Consider the following 20,327-nt stretch of genomic DNA (forward strand, 5'->3'; position numbering starts at 1 on the left):
GGCGAGACGGAATGTCAAAACAGCGAGAGGCAGAGTGTAGAAGGATGATGCGGCGTGTGTGTTGATGGAAGCGGATGCGAGTGATGTCGTGTTTGAGGAGGCAGTGGCCGGAAGTTGGATGTCGCGATGCAATTCGACGTTGATGAGCGAATCACGTAAGCAGCATGAGGGGCTCCTCGAAACTTGGCGAGACTGGGGGGGGGGCGCTTACGTACGGGGGACTTGGCACGTGGTCCTTGCTCGAGATCTCTCCGCATCTACGGTACAGTAATTACAGCTTCTGCTGTCTGCAACAAACAGCAGCTTACCTGGGGGCCAAGGCTTGATCAGAAATATGACAAAACATGCCTATACATAGGCCTGCATGAAGAGAATCTAATTAGCCCTAAAGTAGAGGTGTCTTCACAGACGATAGCGTGGAGTCACCACAGCGCTATTCGTGACCAGTTCGTGGCGCGGCCGAGCCACATGACCTCATTCGCTCGCTCGCTCTCTTCGCCAACCTCATCCCGTCACATTCCAAAAAAAAACCTCTCTTCTTCCATTCGACTCGTTCACGACGCTCTCGAGGAGCTTCTCCATCATGCCAGACAAAGTCCTCGACGACATCTCCCACCGGCGGTACAATCCGCTCACCGACAGCTGGCTCCTCGTCTCGCCTCATCGCACCAAGCGCCCTTGGCAGTGAGTGCCCAACGTCTGTTTTGCATTTCCAAGCACCTAACAATCTTGAAAAGGGGCGCGCAAGAGGCTGCTGTCATCAACTCGCTGCCCGAGTACGACCCAAAGGCGAGTTGGACAGCCTCGAGCGGCGCCGCCTTTGGCTGACCTCGTCTGGTGCGCCCAGTGCTATCTCTGTCCCGGCAACTCTCGAGCGGCCGGCGGCAAGAATCCTGTCTACGAAAAGACGTTTGCCTTTGTCAACGACTACAGCGCCGTAAAGGAGCAGCAGCCCGACTACGAGGCCCGGCAGGCCTCACCGGATGGTATACCGCGTACCTACCCTTGTGCCTGATGTTCTTACCAACTATTCCACAGATGTCGAATCTCTACTGCTCCGCGCCCAGGCCGTCAAGGGCGTCTGCTACGTCATCACCTTCTCCCCAAAGCACCATCTAACCCTCGCCGACATGCCTGCCGACGACATCCTGCCTATCGTCGAGCACTGGACGCGCATCTACGCCAATCACCTGTCTGCCTCGAGCTCTCTAGCGCGCCTGGTAGGCGGCTTGCAAATATCAATGCCCAGAGACGCCGCGCCCGTGCCTCGTGACGACTACCGGTACATGCAAATCTTTGAGAACAAGGGCGCGGCCATGGGCTGTTCCAACCCGCACCCCCACTGCCAGGTCTGGACTACGTCGACCATGCCCGAGGGGCCGGGCAAGGAGCTCGCACAGATGGCCAAGTACCGCGCCCAGCACGGCGGCCGCCACCTGCTCGCCGACTACGTGCAGCTCGAGCTGGCCAAGGGGGAGCGTGTGGTCTGGCAAAACGAGGCCTTTGTCGTCGTGTGTCCCTGGTGGGCCGTGTGGCCCTTTGAGGTGCTCGTCCTGCCCAAGCGGCACCTTCGCTCTCTCGTCGACTTCCGCCCCCAGGAGCGCCTGCAGTTCGCCGAGGCCATCCAGGAGGTGACGCGGAGGTACGACAACCTGTTTGAGTGCAGCTTCCCCTACAGCTCGGGCATTCACCAGGCGCCGCTCAAGGGCACCGACGAGGAGATTGACAATGCCTACTTTCACATGCACTTTTATCCGCCGCTGCTGCGGTCGGCAACCGTCAAGAAGTTTCTCGTCGGCTACGAGCTCATGGCCGAGCCGCAGCGCGACATCACGCCCGAGCAGGCCACGGCCCGTCTGCGGGACTGCGGCGGGGAGCTGTATCGGAACAAACTGAAGCAGTCATAGCCATTACTTGTATGCTGATGTCTTTTCGACGCACTGGCTGCGCCCCGACGGCTTCTCCACCTCGCGGGCATGTGAGCCGCGCTGCGGACATTGCGCTCTGCCGTTTCCCGCTCACGTTGTGGTGTCCTAGTTGCTCTCGACGTAGTAGTTTCGGACCATTGGCATCCAGATCAGGGCGCAGCTCGCCAGCGTAAAGGGAAAGACCTGCGGCAGGCCAAAGTTCATACTCTTAAAGACAAACAGCTCGCTGGCAAAGTGGCCGAGCGCCACGACGTAGGTCCATATGGCAATGTTGTAGACCGGGCCGAGGTGCAGGTTGTAGGCGGCGTAGCAGCGGACAATACAGGTGATGAGGGTCCAGGTGCCAAACAGACGGCCAGCAAGGGGGGTCACTTGGTCCGCGGCGTGGGCGTCGTTGGCGGCGGCGGGGACGAGCTTATTGACCGAGTCGTCGGGGTTGAAGGCGGGCGACGCGGGTGGCAGCTTGGGGTTGCGGACGAAGCGGCCGTTGTAGACGCGGCGCGAGAAGTGCAGCGTCGCGTAGGCTTGCAGGGAGTTGCCGATGGAGACGACAGAGAGCTGCGAGACGCAAGGGGGGTTAGTCGTTGTTGGACCAAGTGAGACAAGGCTTTGGAGGTTCCTACAATGAGCATGTAGTAGGGCAGGATGCCCTTGGCTGGGGGGAGCAGAGACTTGAAAAGGTCCATGGCGACTGTTTTCGGTAGCAAGGTGTTGGAAAAGGAGCTGGGCGGCCTGCCTAATGGGGCATTGGCAAATGACCGTGTCAGAAAAAAATAGCCGCTTAGTCAGACCGAAATCTTTCTACATTCCCCACTCGAAGACACGATGCCCTCACACGGCGACCAGTCCAGCAGCCATTAGGCGCGTTTCGACTCCGACTTGAGCTCGCTCGCTCGCTCTCGTCGCATAACATTCACAATGACCCTATCTCTCCCCCACGCGGGCAAAAGACTGACCCCGAGTTGCTGCAGTGCATGGGCCCAGTATCCAACTACAATGCCATGCCCCCGACCAACTCGGGCCAGGGCAGCCCGGGCCATGGTCTGGGCATCTGGCGTGAACAGCGATGGCCGTTCCTGCAAGCCCGAGACCCCCGTGACCCTGCCCACCCGGATGCCCAGCAACTCGACCTCGCCCGCCTTGCCCTGAAGCGCCATCTCGAGGCCCACGGCGCGGGTCAGGTTCATGAGAAACTGCTTGCTTGCGCTGTAGGAGGCCAGCAGGGGAAAGCCCTGGTCTGCCATGGAGCTGATGTTGACCACGAGAGCGGGCGCGTTCCGGGCGAGGGTGGGCAGGAGGACGCGTGTCAGATGAAGCGGGAAGAGCGCGTTGAGGCTGACGTTGCTGGTGACGCGCGCTGCCGACGATTCGCTGAGCGGTGCGTAGATTGGATTGGTCGGGCCGGCGCCCGCGTTGTTGATGAGCACCGTCAAATGCAAGTCGTAGACTGCGGCTTTGATAGCCGCAAAGTCCACGGCAGCTTCAGGCAAGCTCTTCTCGCCCGTCTGCTCGAGCCAGCTCACGCACGGCATAGTGCTGGCGTCTGCAACCAGGATCCGAAAGGACCTTCGGGGATGGTCCTCCTGCAGCCCGGACATGACGCGAGAGAGCTTGGCATGATTCCGCCCGTGCAGCACCACGTTGAACCCTCGCGCGGCGAGCTCGTGCGAAAAAGCGCGGCCTATGCCGTCGGAAGCACCCGTCACCAAGGCCCATGGTGACTGGCCATTGGATGTGCCATGTGCGAAGCGACTCAGTCTCGAGGGCAAGAGGTAGATGCTGATGAGTTTGAGGGCCTTGGCGGCCGCGAAAGCTACCGTGAGGACTCCGATGGCGAAGATGATGCTAGACGTATCTGCCATTTTGGGCGAGCCGGAGAAGGTGAGCGACAAGGCAGAGGCATATACGAGTTTACCAAGTAGTTGATGAAAGCGAGAGAAGCCCCAGCACCAAGCGGCGCAACGTCGTCATCAACCCCTCCCGGATAATGACGGGTTCAGTCCCGAGGCCGGTCCCGTAATCTTCTCCGATACTGCCTACGTACGGGATGCATTCCTTAAGAGGAGAGGGGAAATATCGTAGGCAAGAAATGTACGGCAGAACGCATCATGCAAGCCGCAAGAGCAGAGATGAGGCCAAGCATCCATTCGTGTTAGGCGTTCAGACGAGGCTGACAAAGAGCACTCCGCATGCCGCCTAGATGTGCAGTTGATGCGCAGTTAACGAGGCTGATTGGTGTTGTGGCTTGGAACATGTTTTTGCTTGTCTGCAAGCCATGGTGATTTACAGCCTCGTGGGCTCTTCGTTAGGTAGGTCCATACACATCGAAACCCCATATCTACTCCAAAGGTGGCTCATAGGTAGCTTCTCCAGACAAATGCATGCCTTGAATCCATCCTGCCAGCCAGCTGTTGCATCCCTCCTCTGCAACATACTTGACAGGGCTATCCTCCAAACTTTCCATGGGGGCCAGTGGGCAGTCCTGGCTACTGCTTCTTGGCGTCCCGCTCCCGCTTGCGCAGAGCCCTCTTGCGAATGTCCATGTGCATCTTTTTGTTCTGCCAGATGGTAACCGGGCTGTTGACGCCCGGCACGTTCTCAATCAGCCACAGCATGAACGAGTGACTCCACCACGGCGTGTACGTGTTGGGCGTCGACTGGTACCCGCCCAGCCCGACCTTGCCCAGGGCCGACCTGACGAAGCCGCGCGCAGTCGGCACCAGCAGGCTGGGGCGCCGGACCTTGCTCATGGCCGTCGTGACGAGGTGGCTCAGCACCAGCTGCACGTCGACATGGTCATCGGCCATTTCCGACGCCAGCGCGTTGCTCCACTGCTGCAGAAAGGCCTTGCTGCCTGAGTACGTGGCCAGGTACGGCGTGGGCGTCCAGCCGGCAAAGGAGCCCATGGTCAGGATCAGGCCACGCTTGCGCGCCTTGAGAATGGGCCCCACGACCTGCGTCACCTTGAGGGTGCCGATGCAGTTGATGGTGATGATGTTCTGCAGCTCCTCGGTGGGCGTCTCGAGGAACGACACGGGGATGCTGTGGCTCTGGCCGACATTGTTGATGAGTATGGCCACGTCGAGGCCGCGCACCAGCTCGCCGAGCCTTTCGTAGTCGCCGTCGTCGTCGCGGGAAAAGTCCATGGCCAGCGTCTTGACCTGCAGGCCCTTGCCCGTGTATTTCTGCTCGAGCTCCTTGGCGAGGGAGTCAAGCTTGGACTGGGTCCGGGAGACGAGGACAAGGTTGAAGCCCTTGGCGGCCAGCTGGCTTGCAAACTCCTTGCCCAGCCCGTCCGAGGCACCGGTCACGACGGCCCAAGACCCGGCCTTGCCATATTTGCGAAGCTGGCCACCGTGTCAGCAATCGAAGAGAGACGGATAAGATCAATCTGACATTGACGCCGCTGAGCACGAACGCGCTCAGGACCAGCCGCAGATAGCTCAGCAGTTTGGATGCCAGGCACAGCGCCCCAACGCCGGCCAGCACCCACTGGGCCGACTGGGGGACGGGCGGAAGCTGGGCGAGGTATTGCTGGATCTTTTCCATGGCGATGACGAGACGGGTGGCGCGGGCGATTCGTCGGTCGGCGCGCGATGCAGAGGTTGCGATTCGTCGATGGGAAAGTTGATGGGGGAGAAAAGGCCAAGGTTGCCAGGGCGGGACGAGCAAATAATATGACGGCGTTGGGGGGGGGGGGCTGAGGTTGGCAGGCATCGGATAAGGAGGGACTTGATTTAACGCTTTATCTGCACGATAAAGAGATGTATCCGCCTATCTTATGCCTGCTGCCTCGTTGGGTCACACTCACCGAGCTTCAACGCGCTCTCAAGCGCCATTCGAGATTCTCCATCTCTTCCAGCTCAGCATGGCATCGGTTGCGATGGCTACTGGACTTATGGTTTCCGTTGATACAGATATATCACTTGTCTATAAACGTGGCCAGTGGATTAGTCCCCGTGCCAAGGTTAAGAGCCATTTAGTGTTTACGGAGCAAGACCATGGTCGAGTTGGAGGACGTCAACAACTCCGCGTGGATTCACATGATTTCGCATTTATCGACCGAGGTTATATGATACCTGTATAAACAACGCTTATTCTATCTACGAAGGCATACTAGGGGACTACTAGACCGATCAAGCCAGCCGGTACTTGGAGTTGCCTATTGTACTTACCTAGGTACCTAGTAAAGGTTCAGTTACATGGAGTTCTTTGTGGTCCTGCCTCCCTTTATTAGACCTTGCCCCTGGATAACACCCGAATACGGCTTTCCAATGATGTGTCTCGAGTTTTTACCTTCTCCATGTAAGATTGATGCTCGGCAAAACCTAACGCCGGACCCCGTTTTGGCGCACTCATCTCATGATCTCCCTTTCTCCCCCCTCTCGTTCTCTCGTCACCTCCCAAGTTTAAGCCCCCATCCTTGCGCCATGTTCAGGCGAGTTCCCAGCCTTGTCCTCTCACGCCGACAGCTGCATGTATTGCCTCGACAATTCTCCACGCCGCGACCGCCGCGCTCAATCTCTCGACAATTTTCCGTAAAGGCCGTTTATTCGTCGTTCCCTGCCACCTTGTACTACTACTGCCCACACCGCAGCTCGGCCCTGTTCGATCATCGGGAGAATGACAAGGGGCCGGATGGCGTGTACGAGGAGGGGGTGGATATAGACGAGCATGGTCTCGTGTATCCGTCTGTCAATAAAATGTCTGGTCAGTGCCTTTCTCGACTCTACTACTGGCTGAGGACTGGACTAAACCGGCTGACAGCTTCCAACGGCGCCATCATGTTTCCGAATACCTTTATGATGCAAGAGCTTGTGCGCACTTACTTTGACCAAGTTCTCGATGGCGAGGAGCAAGGCAATCTAGTTGACATGCCATCAGTCTACACTATTCCTAAGGGTATGATAGGTTCCCCGCGTAGTCAATGTCTCGGAAGCTGACACAACTCGCATAGGAACACGCATTCCCAGCCATCTTATTCTCATCAACGAGTACACTGCTAGGTTCTCTCTCCAGCCGTCACGCGGCATGCCACTCAAAGGTCAAAAGCAGCCTCATCCATCTTGCCGAAGCACTGCTTACAACTTCCAGATCTAAATCAAGCCTTGGATGAGTTCTATGCCAAGCACGCCCACATGGAGGCTGCAGAGAAATGGCTGGATGCACACCCCTTCCAAGATGCTATACCAGATGATGCAGATGCCGCGTGGACGGCCAAGTAAAATGGGACTGGAGGACATATCATCTAGCATTTGCCCCTTATAACCGGATTAAAGAGGTGCCGGCAAAGAAGTAAAAAAAGATGAGCTGCATGGCCCGGAACCCTGTTTTTTGTGCCCAATGCTGCTCCCCGACCCCCCTCTGCCCCCCACCCTGCGCGCCGTCTGGAGATCCCTGGATGAGTCAACGAGTGAGCTTGACCTGACCATCCATTCCTCGACCGCCCGAGGCATGCTGCCTGCGCTCAGCAACAGTCTCGAGCTGCTCCGCATTCTACGCCCGAGCTGTCGCCGCCTTCGCCTGTCACCTCTTGGCAACCTCTCCCCGTTGCCTCTTCCGAGTCGGCCCATCACTGCTTTCGCGCAACAGCAGCACCAGCAGCAAGACATCACCATGGCGGGCCCCGAAGGCAAAGAGTCCAAGCCGTCGCGGGGGGCCGTCACCCTCAAGACGCCCAAGGGCACCCGTGACTGGAGCGGCCCGGACATGCTCCTGCGCGACGAGGTCTTGTGCGTCACCTCGTCTGAACCCAGGGCCCGGCCTGTCTCCTGACTCTGCCTTGCAGCAAATCCATCACCGACGTCTTCAAGCGCCACGGCGGAACGCCCCTCGACACCCCCGTCTTTGAGCTCAAGGAGATCCTCGCCGGCAGTACGTCAGCCGCCGGTGCCCCTCTGACCTTTACTGACCGACCACCTTCTGCTAGAGTATGGCGAGGACTCGCGCCTCATGTACGACCTGGAAGACCAGGGCGGCGAGCTCTGCTCCCTGCGCTTCGACCTGACCGTCCCCTTTGCCCGCTGGCTGGCCATGAACAACATCCAGCAGGTCAAGCGCTACACCCTCGCCAAGGTCTACCGCCGAGACCAGCCCGCCATTGCCCGCGGCCGCCTCCGAGAGTTTCACCAGTGCGACTTTGACATTGCCGGAGTCTACGACCCCATGATCCCCGACGCCGAGACCCTGCGCATTATTGTCGAGGTGTTTGAGGCCCTCGACCTCGGCATCACCATCAAGCTCAACCACCGCAAAATCCTCGACGGCCTGTTTGCCGTGGCCGGTGTCCCCGCCGACAAGATTCGCTCCATCAGCTCCGCCGTCGACAAGCTGGACAAGATGGCCTGGCCTGATGTCAAGAAGGAAATGGTGGAAGAAAAAGGCCTCCCCGAGGACGTCGCGGACCGCATCGGCGAATATGTGCGCCACAGTGGCACCGTCACGGAAATGGTCGACTTTTTGAGGGCCAACGAGACGCTCAGCGCCAACGAGAGCGTCAAGGCCGGCCTCGACGACATGGCTCTTCTGGGCTCCTACCTCAAGGCCTTGGACGTCATCCACAAAATCAACTTTGACCTGTCGCTCGCGCGAGGCCTCGACTACTACACCGGGCTGATATACGAAGTCATTAACCTGCCGCCCAAAAACGACGACGCCGAAGGCAACAAGAAGAGCAAAAAAGACGATCCGGCCAATCAGGTCGGCAGCATCGCCGCGGGCGGACGCTACGACAACCTGGTGGGCATGTACGGCAAGCGGACGATTCCCTGCGTGGGCATATCGTTTGGCGTCGACCGCATCTTCACCATCCTCAAGGCGCGCCGCGAGAGGGAGAACGCGGCCAAGGCGCGCGGAACCGACGTGTACGTCATGGCCTTTGGCGGCAAGGAGTTTGAGGGGCTGCTCCTCGAGCGCATGGACGTGGCCCGCCGGCTGTGGAACGCGGGCATCCGGGCCGAGTTCTCGCCCAAGGTGAAGCCCAAGCTGCCGCAGCAGTTCAAGGCGGCAGAGGATGTGCCGCTGGGCGTCATCCTGGGCAAGGATGAGCTGGCTGCCGGACAGGTGCGGCTGAAGTCGCTGGGGCAGGGCGACGACAAGTCGGACAAGGATCGGGGGATACTGGTCAAGCTCGACGACTTGGCCGACGAGGTTAAGAAGCTGCTGCTGTAGACTCTTTCATGGCGGAAGCTGAGCCAAGAAAAGAAAAACGAAGACATGAAATAAAGTCATAGATGGTGCTGATGGCCTAAAGTCAATGTCCCCCCCACTCTGGACTGACACTGGAGAGCTATCACGAGCTGCTTGGTGATCCCATACAGCTTCTGCCAGCCATTGGCTCCTCTCGGGAGTCTCAGCAGTCGTAGTGGCCGCAAGAACAGCTTGCAATATCCAGCAATCGAAATTGCTTCGTGACAATGGATGATTCCGGTACTCTGTTTTTGTCCGCCGCGGTTGGGTGCAATGACCTTTCGCCCCGATTCGGCTTAGCGTGGCGCAAAAAATCCAAGCTGCGCCAGCCTCCCCAAGCTGCAACTCGCTTTCTCGACATCCTCGCAGCATCAACACCAAAGCCGCCCGTTCAGCCACCGCCGTCCCTCTCTTGGCCTCTGCAGCACCTCCCAGGACCGGCCGACGCTCGCTGGGCGACGCTTCCAGTCAACGACGCCGACGGGACACGGCTGGCAGCCGGCCATCGGGCTCCCGCCAACGGACACGCCGTCGTGCTTCATGGTTCGGCACCGCGCGTTCCTCCTTGATCCAGCGCGGGACAGGTGAAGAAGCTGCCGTCCAGGGCCATCTCCGACATGTCGCTCCCGCAAGCCACGCCGGTGCGGCCGGTGCCGGGCGCGTACCTCAACACGCCGGCCATCGCCTCGAGGTTTCAGTCGGCGTCCGATCCCGTGCGACGACAGCTTTTCCCCGTCTCCGAGGGCAGCAACCCGGGCCCTGGCGCCGCCTCTGCCGTGGCCCCAGCCGGCGCGACGGCCCAGACGCCCCCTGCCGCGTCGTCCATGGCTGTTGGTGTCGGCCCGCCAGAGGCTGGCCTGGTGTCCACGACGCCGCTGCCTGCGCCGCGTGCCGCCAACGTGCCTCCGGTCGTCAAGGCGGCCAAGGCCATCAATGCTTTCCTACAGCTCGACGAGACCTTTCCAGACCTCGACTCCTACTGCAGACGTATGTCCTCTCCCTATTCCCGGCTCGTCAAGTCTGGAATTGCTTGCTGACGCGCTTCTAGAAGGCGCTTCGTCCGACTACGAACTCCCCGGCCCCGAATCCCCCTGGGCCCCCTTTCACAAGACGCAAATGTACCCGATCCCCAACCAAGTCTTCGACCACTACAACGCCGGCGAGCTGCAGACCCTCATGGGCCTGTTTGCCGAAATCAACCACGCATGGGTCGTCATCGACAACTCCCTCTTCCTCTGGGACTACACGCATCCCGACCCGGAACTCATTGGCTTCGAGGATCAGCCTCATACCATCCACGCCGTGGCGCTCGTGCCGCCGAAGCCGGGCATTTTTGTCAACACCATTACCCACATCCTCGCCGTGGCCACGTCCTCGGAGATGATTCTGCTGGGCGTATCGACGGCCGACACCACGGCGGGCACGAAATCCGTCGCCCTGTACCAGACCAAGATGAATTTGCCCCTGCGCGGCGCGGACGTGCGCGTCATTTCCGGATCTGCAGACGGCCGAATCTTCTTTGGCGGCAGCAGCGACATCGATATCAACGAGCTCTACTACCAGTCCGAGGAGAAGTGGTTCTCGAATCGGTGCGGCAAGATCAACCACACAAACCCTGGCTGGTCGTCTGTTGTCTCGCTGCAGTCGGGCTTCTGGTCCCATAGGGCGCCAGAGCACCTGGTGGACATTGCCATCGACGACACGCGAAAGCTCGTCTACACGCTCTCGAGCAAGTCGACCATTCGCACCTATCACATGGAAGCCCCTGACCGTCTCAACAAGGTCATTGAAAAGGAAAAGGTGCACTGCCTCCGCGACATTGCTCACATGATCAACCAGTCGAAGCTCTTAAACGACCGCATCAACATTGTCTCCATCAGCCCCATCTCAAAACAAGAGGCGTCGAAGCTGCATCTGATGGCCCTGACCGACACCGGCTGCCGCCTGTTCTTCAGCGCGACCAGCGCCTCGTCCTATCTCTACGGGTCGCAATCCAACATGGCGCCCCAGAGCATGCAGGTCCAGTTCATCAAGTTCCCTCCCAGCCAGAACCCCCGCCGGTCTGGCCACTTTGCGTCGGGGCAGTCGAGCAGCGAATCCGTCATCGATCTGGACTCGACAATGCTGCTGTCGAGCAGGCGAGGCGCCCGCTTCGCGCCGGGCTATTTCCTGGACTTTGTGAGCAGTAGCGACAACGCCAACGCCGACACGCTCTTTGTCTCCGGGCCCGAGTCGGGGCGGATAAAACGGACCTCGCCCACCACGCCGCTGCGGTACTTTGAGCAAGCCAGCTGGATCGACATTGGGAGCCGCGCCGAGGCTGTGGGCCTCATCACGAGACCGTTTGCCGCCGCCCCCCAGCCGCTGGGGTTCGGCAACGAGCTGGCGGTGCAGTTTGACGAGCCGCCCAGCGAGTTTGCCGTCCTCACCAACACGGGCGTCCACGTGATTCGGAGACGCCGGCTGGTGGATACCTTTGCCGCGGCCATCCGGGACGCTCCTGGCGATGAGGCGCTGGATCCCATCACGCGCCGTCTGATTCAGCTCTACGGCCGTGTCGAGACGGTGTCGGCGGCCCTGGCGGTGGCTTGCGGCCACGGCGGAGACGCGCGGCCCGGTGCGGCGCGGGCGATAGACCAGGCGACCGAGGACCGAGCCAGGGGGCTCTTTGTCGACTTCGGCGGCCAGCCCACCATAACCGAGACGGACGGCACTGCCTTGACGACCGACTCGGTGAGACTGTCGTCGCGTCACGACGCCCTGGCCCTCTACCTGTCGCGTCTCATCCGCAAGTTGTGGAAGGCACCCGTCATCAAGTCGGGTGTCTCGCCGGCGGGTGGCATCGTCATCGACTCGGCCGTCCCGCTGCCCAAGCTTGTCGCCACGCAGGAGAACCTCGAGCGCCTGAGGAAGTTTATCGAATCGAACCGCGGGCTCATCCAGGGCATGTCGGGGCCGTCGGACCTGCAACGGGTCTCGAGCCGGCAGGAGGAGGTGGCGTTGCAGGCGGAGCACCAGGCGCTCCACGCGCTACAGAAGCTGATGGAGAGCATTTCCGAGGGCATCTCGTTCGTGCTTATGATGTTTGATGAGCGTGCGACCGACATCTTCACCCGGCTCGACGACACGGCGCGACAGCACCTAAAGGACCTTCGGTACGAGAAGCTATTTTCGCAGCCAGACGGCAAAGACCTTGCCAAGGTGCTGGTCAAGGCCATTGTCAACCGCAACATCGAGAGCGGCTCCAACGTGGAAACCGTAGCAGACGCCTTGCGGAGAAGATGCGGCAGCTTCTGCAGTCCGGACGATGTCGTCATTTTCAAGGCCCAGGAGCAACTCAAGCGGGCGTCGGAGCAGCCGCTCAATAGCAACTTGTCGAGAAGCCTCTTGCACGAGAGCCTAAAGCTCTTTGAAAAGGTGGCTGGCAGCCTCACGCCCGCGAACTTGCAGACTGCCGTCATCCAGTACGTCGATCTGAAGTACTACGCCGGTGCCGTGCGGCTGTGCCTCGTCGTCGCCCGCGAGAGGGACCGGGGCAACACGGCGCTCATGTGGGTCAACGACGGCAAGCCGGTCAACGACCCCCGGGCCAGCGCCTTTAACGAGCGGAGACGGTGCTACGACTTGATCCACGACGCGCTGCAGCACCTCGACACGGCGTCGAGCAAGGAGCCCGAGATGGTGGACGGCAAGCTGACCTTGATTGCGACCAAGCGGCTCGAGGCGTACGAGGTGGTCAACGGGTCCGACGATGAGGTCTTTCACTTTGACCTGTACGAGTGGTACATCCAGCAAGGCTGGACGGACCGCATCCTGGCCATCGACTCCCCCCACGTCGTCACGTTTCTCCAGCGCCTGGCCGGCACCAGCGCGGAGCACGCCGACCTGCTGTGCCGCTTCTACACCAACCGGAGCCGATTCTTTGATGCCGCCGAGGTCCAGGCCGAGTTGGCGCTGTCCGACTTTGCCCTCGGCATCAAGGACCGGATCAGGCTGCTGAGCTTGGCCAAGGCCAACGCCAGCGTGGCAACTGTCGGCGTCAGCCGGCAGCAGCAGCAAATGCTGAACCACGTCGTCAGCGAGTCGCTCGAGGTTGCCAACATCCAGGATGATCTGCTGGGTCGGTTGAGGATGGACGAGAGGATCGACCCCGAGAAGAGAATCGAAATTGAGCAGTCACTGGATGGCAAGATCTTGGAACTCTCCGAGGTAAGACGCTCCCGCGCTACGAGCCCCAGTCCCGTCTTGAGTGGCTGCTCACAATCTTGGCAGCTGTTTAACCAGTTTGCGGACAACGCCGGCTACTACGACCTGTGCCTGCTCATCTACCACACGGCAAACTACCGCAACCCGACGACCATTGCCGGGACTTGGAGCAACCTGATTCAGCAGACGCACGACGAAATCACGTCGAGGCTCGAGGGCCTGGGGCCGGGGATGCCGTCGCCGCCCATGCCGTACGAGGCGGTGACGAGCAAGATCCAGAACATTGCGCACCACACGTCCCTCGACAGCTTTGCCTTCCCGATCCAGACGCTGCTCCCGGAGCTGTGCCGCTACGCGGTGGCATACCAGCAGGACGCCAGCATCGGAGCGGATCCGACGTGGCCCGTGCAGCTGTTCCTCGCACTGGGCGTGTCCCACGACATGATTCTGCGCGTGCTCGAGGACATATTCGACACGCAAGACTACGGGTTCAGCGGCATGGCGCGCAACCGCATCATCGAGATGATTGCCTACGTGGTCAGCAGCTGGGTCGGCGAGGTGCGACGGCGCGGCGGGTCGGGCAAGGGCGGGACCATTGGGCCGTCGGTGGGCGAGCTGCTGGCGCGGTGCGAGTCTGCGCTGCCGCCGCCGGGCCAGGGCAGCAACAACGGGGGCGCGGACCTGGCGGACGTGAGGCGGGTGCTGAGGACGCTGCGGCGAGAGGTTTCCGGGCTGATGGAGAGGGTAGCGACGGGGAGCCTCCGGTTCATGTGAGGATGAGAAGCGTGGCAGCTAGAGACGATGCCTCTGCACATTTTCGGAACAGGCCAGCAGGGAATGAATGGAATTCGACAGGGGGTGGGTTGGGTACGTGGGCGCCAACGGGTCGGGTCGTGTTTCTGATCAAGACATTGCATGTAGCATATAATTGCGCAGGTAGGGACATTGGTTTTGTTGCTAGCTGTTGCATAGGTAAGGGAGGATGCGAGGGGAAAATGGCATCCCGAGACGTTGCCTGTCCTCGACCTGATGTGAATCTACGTGAAGCTTTGTGTGCCAGGCAGGATACAACACCTTAAGACTTTGGCGGCTGAGGGCCTCTGCGAATTCAACGAGGACAGAAGCCTTTCACTTGGACGGAGGGTTGTAAGTTCCGCTGAAACGCATCCCGCGGTTTCCGGAAGCATTGGTGTTGTCGTAGGTCGAAATCTAGGCGTGAAAGCACAGAGCGGTGACTTTTCGGACACTTGGGAGACCGAAGCCAGCGCCTTACTGCTCGGCTAAGAATGAAGTTGCTTAGGAGCCCCCGCTCGTCAGGTGTCCGAGGATGGGTGGCTGTAAGCCGTCAAGGCTCCGAGGGAGGGTTCTCGGGGCTTTCTGCGGAGGTTTGCCTCGACATGTGGACGGATATTCATACGCATACAGTATACGCATACAGGTATATATATGACTGGTACCGGAGTAGGCTGACGCACGACATGACATTCTGGCTCTGCACTTACATCTATGTTCTTTCTTGAGAAAGGGACGATAAAGGAGGACAATGCCGCACCAACCAAGCCTCGCCGACGCGGCGGCCAACCTATCCGAGCTCTTCCAGCGAGCCGGCCAGAAGACGACGACGAGTGAACAGGACCTGGTGATGGTGTCGCGGCAGATGCTGCGGCTGCTGGCGGCGCCGCTGCTGGAGCAAATGGGACTGCCGCAGACAACATCGTCGGTGGCGCTGCTGGACAATGCGTGCGGGACCGGGGTGGTGACGCAGGAGGTGCAGTCGGCGCTGGCCGTGGAGGTGCTGAGGCGGAGCAGGTTTATGTGCGCCGACAGCTCCGAAGCGATGATTGGGCTGGTGAGGAAGAGGGCGGCGGCGGAGGGGTGGGTGAATGTCGAGGCGAGGGTTGCGGATGCAAGAGTGAGCCACTATTCCATCCCAAGCTTCACTCTCTTGTTTACACCTGGATGTGAGCAGGACAGCGGATTGCCGGCGGACTCGTTTAGTCACGTTGCCGTCGCGCTGGGGCTCCATATTATCCCAGACCCAGACGCGGTCATCGAAGGTAAGACTATATGAGGACGAACAAAGGAACGGAAATCTAACCAGGGATAGACTGCCGGCGCATGCTGCGGCCCGGGGGTATCTTCGGCGCAACAACCTTCCCGCAGCGCAACGGCCAAATGTTCTGGTACCCAGACATGCGGTCGGCGTTTGCGTCGCTGCCGTTCCCGACACCGCCGCTGCCGGACACGATGCCGATGCAGATGCACTCGAGCGGGCGGTGGGACGACGCGGCGTGGGTGGAGCAGCACCTCCGGAAGCGACACGGGCTCGCCGGGGTGACGGTGCGGACGGTGGGCGGGCGGTGGCGGGTCGAGGACGCGGGCGAGTTTGTGGCGGCGTTTGGCGTCATGCTGCCGTGGTTGATGGCCACGTGGTGGGACGAGGAGACGAGGATGGAGCATCCGGTGGACAAGGTGCGGGAGCTGGTGAGGAGGCACCTTGCGGAGAAGCATGGGGGGGGAGGATGGGAGGTCGAGTGGGAGGTGCTGAGCATGACGGGCGTTGAGCCTTGACGTCTTGTGTCTCGGGTTAGTGAAGCTATTCCGAGAGGCCTTTTGGTGGCTGAAGACGCCTTGTTGGAGGTGTTGAAGTCCCGGGTACCTGCATGTGCTTACATAATAATTTCCCATCCGCGGCAATTGAAACGGCCAGGCAAAAGAAAACACACGTGATCCCGGCATTAACTCAACGCCATGCTATCCATCTAAAGCCAGCCTGGCATCCGATTTTTAAGAGGAACACACACTCCGAACCCCCCCTCCCCCGGGCAGCGCGCCATGCCTCGACCAGAACCCGCTGCCTCATTCTCGACTTCGCTTCCTTCGCCGCCGACAATCGCCGCCTCCATCAGCTGCTCGCCATGATGCTCGCCCTGCCTGCCGTTGTCGCGCTGTCTTCCTGGGCCGGTGTCTTGGTCGCCGCTGCTTCGTCGTCGTCGTCGTCGCAGTCGCCGCTGGAGCATCTCGACGGCTTGCCCTCGTACCATTATGGCGCTCCTATCCAGGTCGAGTGCATGAATCGCAGCTCGTGAGTAGCTCGACGCACCGTTCCGTCTTTCCTTTTTGCGGCTGTTGGCGCGCATATGCTGACGAATAGCCTGTCTTTCAGGGAGACTGGAGAGCATATTGAACTGGCAAACCACGAGCTGCAGTGGATTCCCTTCCCCAACTGCAAGGAAACCGGCAAGCCGCTCGAGTTTGGCTACGGCATCGAGGCCGAGCTGAACTGCACCATCCCCGTCGTCTCGGATCCCTTCTTCCACCTGCTCGAGTTCTACATCCACAGCGACGCTCCGCTCTCCTGCCGCCTCCCCGCCCGTCCGCCCGCCCACGTCGAGGTCGTCGGCGAGAAGCCGCGCGCGCGCGAGTACATCCCACTCGTCTTTGCTGTCGCCGGCACCCTCCAGCTTAGCCACATGCACGTCAGCACCCACATGAACGTGCTGCTGCACAGCACTCCCAAGCATCACATGCGGCCCCACGACTCGGGCGTCCTCGACTCGGCCATTGCCTACAGCACCAGCCCCCTCAGCCACATGGATGGTGCCGACACGAAGCGTCTCATCATCGGCGACCCCTTGCCCCTGACCCTGTCCGTCCGCTGGTTCCCGACCCCGGCCCTACCCAGGACGGAGGGCAAGGTCGAGTGGCAGGGGCTCGGCGGCCACGTCTACGCTAGCACCGTCTTCTACAGTCTCGTCGCCTTCATCGCCGGCCTGCTCATCGCCGGCATGTACACCCTCGGCGTCGTCCTGCCCCGTCGCCTCAGGGGGAGGGCCATGGGCGGCGCAACGCCCCTGGGCTATGGCCTTAACGGCGTCGGCAACGGCTGGGGGTACTCGAAGCGAAAGGACTAGCTCGCGGTTGCCTGGCTACGAGAGACTCTTGTTTGTGTCAAGGTAATTGGTAATTTCACGACATGTGTGTTTTGAGGCTTGTCTTTGTCACGTTCGTTCTGATTTGTTCCTCGAGAAGGAGTGGACTGGGGTAATTATTCTGCTTGGGCGTTATGGGGTGGACGTCGCCTTGGGCCGACGTGGAGTTTGGAGACTTGGGAGACATAGTGATGGTGTTGATGGATGCAGTTCTTGGCCCATCATGGCTTGTAAGCTATGACTACTTAGTGTAGGTGCTCGGCACGTGAGAAGCATGTAAGAAGCAGGTGGGTCTTGCAGGTTCTCACAGAACCCTTTTGGACGTATGTGCAAACGCCCAGCTGCTCATGACCTCTTCTTCTTTGCCTCGACATACGAGTCCCCGCGCACCCGAGGCAACAGCCGCAGGTACATGTCGACGGCCATGACGGCGGCTACACGGGCCCAATGTCAGTGGTGCCGACGAGAGCTGCAGGAAAGAGGGTGGGCGCAGGCCACTCACGAATGACGGCAAAGGGCAGATAGGTGCCGTAGAGCTGGGTAGTCTTGTACCTCGGGCTCAGCCTATCGGGCCCCATATGCCACAGTTCAAAGCAGCAGACGGAGGCGTTCATGGCCGTTACGCAGCCAAAGACAAGGGCGGCGAGCTCGGCGGGGCCCGAGGCGCGGCGGGACGAGGCGAGCTGGTAGACGAGGTAGGCGGCCAGGGGCAGCTGCACGAGGCCCTCGACGTAGAGGAAGAGGCGGAACCACGGCTCGTGGGCGTCGAGGGCCGCGTCCATGTAGGGGTCGCCGGAGCGGGAGACGTACGAGGCGCGGAGGGAGACGAGGGCGTGGAGGGGCGACGAGGGGGGCTCCCAGAGGGAGGCGGGGTAGAAGGGGACGAGGTCCATGACTGTGGGGTGTCAAGAAAGGGGCCTTGTCAGTTTTTGGAGACGGCTCTTCGGGGCCTTGGGCTTGCGCTGTCGAGACGCACTGAGCATGCCCATGAGCTGCATGCCGATGCCGGCGAGGTAGAGCCAGTCGCGGCGGGGCTTTGGCGATGCCATGTTGACGGTGCAGCGGAAGATCAACTGGGGCTTTCCGCGAGATTCTGGGGGGTGGCTGTGACTCGAGCTGGGCCTGAGTTGGGTGGTGAGGTCGTCGTCGCGATGCGGCCTGGGCTGCCGGCGTCGTCCCGGGACCAAGTGTTTTATGGGCCCTGCCGAGTCCCAGTGTCGGCTAAATAATCCGGGCTGGTGTCCGAGAGTAAGCCCGTGGCGGCGCATCAGCCGCGACGACCCCCGGTCAATGCTCTTTTCAGCTGCGGGGTGCTGGTGAGGCCCCCGCTGCCGTGCCACCGCCACGCTTTTATCTCTAGCACTACCAGTCAACCTGGGCTATAACGATATTTCTTTGCACAGCATGTTTATCGTAATAGCAGAGTATTGCCAATTGTACATGTACGTATTGCTATCCGTACACTCGCCCTATTTTTAAAATACGTACTAACGCCAGCCCGCCCCGCCTATTTATACCGCGCGCGCCTGGCAAGTACCCGTACCGCCCAAATGCCCGCACCCGCGCCTGCGCCCGCCCGCACACACAACCTATTCACACAACCTACACACATACCAAATTTGAAGCTATCACCACCAGCGCTGCGATAGACGTTGTCACCATTACACGCGGCCGGCCCCGTAATAATAAGATACCTATACCAAGCTCCCTCACAGCGAGGGCATCACAGCCGTATCACAGACGGCATCACAGACGGCATCACGGTCATAGCCGGCTATAAGGGCATCCCAGCTACCTAATTCGAGTCAGGCCAGCTTAAGGCGGCTCAACGTAAGCGTTCGAAGGCGCCGGGGGCAACACGAGATCAATAAACTTAGCTATAGCCCGCGGCCTCTCGCAGCGTTACAATAAGGATCATTAGCTCGAGGAAATATAAGTGGAAGGGGATCAAGAGGAGGACGCGGCAGGAGGGGCGCAGGGGCGCGCCACCGGCTTCGTCAGGGCAGCCGGCTTCGTCAGGTGTTGGAGGGATCGTTGAGTGGGATGCCATTGAGTGGGCCCACACAGCCGTAAGGGCCAGAGGAGGAGCCGGATCAATTAAAGGGCCGATTGTTGCAACTTCGAGCTTAAGGCTCGGAAATGCGTTATTTGAGCGAATTAAGAGGCATACGTTATATGACCGACCAAAAGTGCGTTGTGTGTGCGGGCGGGGCGCAGGCGCGGGTGCGGGCATTTAGGCGGTACGGGTACTTGCCAGGCGCGCGCGGTATAAATAGGCGGGGCGGGCTGGCGTTGGAAAGTATCTTAAAAATAGGGCGAGTAGATAGATAGCAATACGTATATATATAATTAGCAATACTTAATTGATATATAAAGATACTTATAGGTACTTAAGTTATAAAAGTAACGTACTAAAAGCACGATAATATAATAACACGCTCTATATAGTAGAGTATTACTAATTATATATATATATATTACTATCCGTATACTCGCCTTATTTTTAAGATATATACTAATGCTAGCCCGCCCCGTCTATTTATACCGCGCACGCCTAGTAAGTACCCGTACCGCCTAAACGCCCGTATATATAACCCGTATATATAACCTATATATATACTGAATTTAAAGCTATTACCGCTAGCGCTACGATAGACGTTATTACTATTATATATAGCCGGCTCTATAATAATACGCTACTTATACTAAGCTCCCCTATAGCGAGGGCATTATAGCTAGTATTATAGATAGTATTATAGACGGTATTATAGACGGTATTATAGATAGTATTATAGACGGTATTATAGCCGGTACTATAGGTATAGCCGCCTATTACGGCTATACGGGCGTTATAGCTTCCTAATTCGAGTTAGGCTAGCTTAAGGCGGCTTAACGCGAGCGTTTAAAGGCGCCGGGGGCGGGACGAGATCGATAAACTTAGCTATAACCCGCGCTCTCTCGCAGCGTTATAACAAGGATCGTTAGCTCAAGGAAATATAAGGGGAAGGGGATTAAGAGGAAGACGCGGCAGGAGGGGCGCGCCGCCGGCTTTATTAGGGCAGCCGGCTTCGTT

The 20,327-nt window shown here is 59.5% G+C and overlaps 10 protein-coding genes across 10 annotated transcripts; 6 read left to right on the plus strand and 4 right to left on the minus strand.

Annotated features, from left to right (window-relative positions):
- Window positions 1-583: 583 nt before the first annotated feature.
- On the plus strand, window positions 584-1,907 carry HRG_08168 (galactose-1-phosphate uridylyltransferase; the record flags this gene model as incomplete). Its single annotated transcript, XM_044866639.1, has 4 exons — window positions 584-684; window positions 738-789; window positions 848-986; window positions 1,039-1,907. The coding sequence occupies 4 exons, from the start codon at window positions 584-586 to the stop codon at window positions 1,905-1,907; spliced, it is 1,161 nt and encodes a 386-aa protein (XP_044718528.1).
- A 126-nt stretch (window positions 1,908-2,033) lies between these two features.
- HRG_08169 (erg28 like protein) lies at window positions 2,034-2,614 on the minus strand (the record flags this gene model as incomplete). The annotated part of the gene is made up of 2 exons (XM_044866640.1): window positions 2,034-2,486; window positions 2,552-2,614. 2 exons carry the CDS (start codon window positions 2,612-2,614, stop codon window positions 2,034-2,036), a joined length of 516 nt encoding a protein of 171 aa, XP_044718529.1.
- A 171-nt stretch (window positions 2,615-2,785) lies between these two features.
- HRG_08170 (short chain dehydrogenase domain-containing protein) lies at window positions 2,786-3,790 on the minus strand (the record flags this gene model as incomplete). Its single annotated transcript, XM_044866641.1, has 2 exons — window positions 2,786-3,375; window positions 3,430-3,790. The coding sequence occupies 2 exons, from the start codon at window positions 3,788-3,790 to the stop codon at window positions 2,786-2,788; spliced, it is 951 nt and encodes a 316-aa protein (XP_044718530.1).
- A 624-nt stretch (window positions 3,791-4,414) lies between these two features.
- Window positions 4,415-5,477, minus strand: HRG_08171 (short chain dehydrogenase domain-containing protein; the record flags this gene model as incomplete). Its single annotated transcript, XM_044866642.1, has 2 exons — window positions 4,415-5,275; window positions 5,325-5,477. 2 exons carry the CDS (start codon window positions 5,475-5,477, stop codon window positions 4,415-4,417), a joined length of 1,014 nt encoding a protein of 337 aa, XP_044718531.1.
- A 1,154-nt stretch (window positions 5,478-6,631) lies between these two features.
- Window positions 6,632-7,153, plus strand: HRG_08172 (uncharacterized protein; the record flags this gene model as incomplete). Its single annotated transcript, XM_044866643.1, has 4 exons — window positions 6,632-6,638; window positions 6,696-6,830; window positions 6,886-6,972; window positions 7,023-7,153. 4 exons carry the CDS (start codon window positions 6,632-6,634, stop codon window positions 7,151-7,153), a joined length of 360 nt encoding a protein of 119 aa, XP_044718532.1.
- Window positions 7,154-7,544: 391 nt separating this feature from the next.
- On the plus strand, window positions 7,545-9,098 carry HRG_08173 (histidyl-tRNA synthetase domain-containing protein; the record flags this gene model as incomplete). Its single annotated transcript, XM_044866644.1, has 3 exons — window positions 7,545-7,660; window positions 7,717-7,802; window positions 7,858-9,098. The coding sequence occupies 3 exons, from the start codon at window positions 7,545-7,547 to the stop codon at window positions 9,096-9,098; spliced, it is 1,443 nt and encodes a 480-aa protein (XP_044718533.1).
- Window positions 9,099-9,733: 635 nt separating this feature from the next.
- Window positions 9,734-14,096, plus strand: HRG_08174 (uncharacterized protein; the record flags this gene model as incomplete). The annotated part of the gene is made up of 3 exons (XM_044866645.1): window positions 9,734-10,103; window positions 10,165-13,325; window positions 13,389-14,096. 3 exons carry the CDS (start codon window positions 9,734-9,736, stop codon window positions 14,094-14,096), a joined length of 4,239 nt encoding a protein of 1,412 aa, XP_044718534.1.
- Window positions 14,097-14,865: 769 nt separating this feature from the next.
- On the plus strand, window positions 14,866-15,893 carry HRG_08175 (methyltransferase domain-containing protein; the record flags this gene model as incomplete). Its single annotated transcript, XM_044866646.1, has 3 exons — window positions 14,866-15,234; window positions 15,292-15,379; window positions 15,430-15,893. The coding sequence occupies 3 exons, from the start codon at window positions 14,866-14,868 to the stop codon at window positions 15,891-15,893; spliced, it is 921 nt and encodes a 306-aa protein (XP_044718535.1).
- Window positions 15,894-16,240: 347 nt separating this feature from the next.
- On the plus strand, window positions 16,241-17,236 carry HRG_08176 (uncharacterized protein; the record flags this gene model as incomplete). The annotated part of the gene is made up of 2 exons (XM_044866647.1): window positions 16,241-16,407; window positions 16,489-17,236. The coding sequence occupies 2 exons, from the start codon at window positions 16,241-16,243 to the stop codon at window positions 17,234-17,236; spliced, it is 915 nt and encodes a 304-aa protein (XP_044718536.1).
- Window positions 17,237-17,599: 363 nt separating this feature from the next.
- On the minus strand, window positions 17,600-18,303 carry HRG_08177 (uncharacterized protein; the record flags this gene model as incomplete). The annotated part of the gene is made up of 3 exons (XM_044866648.1): window positions 17,600-17,688; window positions 17,757-18,149; window positions 18,231-18,303. 3 exons carry the CDS (start codon window positions 18,301-18,303, stop codon window positions 17,600-17,602), a joined length of 555 nt encoding a protein of 184 aa, XP_044718537.1.
- Between the last annotated feature and the right edge of the window lie 2,024 nt (window positions 18,304-20,327).

This window comes from Hirsutella rhossiliensis, assembly GCF_020360975.1.
Source record: "Hirsutella rhossiliensis strain HR02 chromosome Unknown scaffold00009, whole genome shotgun sequence".
Classification (NCBI taxonomy): domain Eukaryota; kingdom Fungi; phylum Ascomycota; class Sordariomycetes; order Hypocreales; family Ophiocordycipitaceae; genus Hirsutella; species Hirsutella rhossiliensis.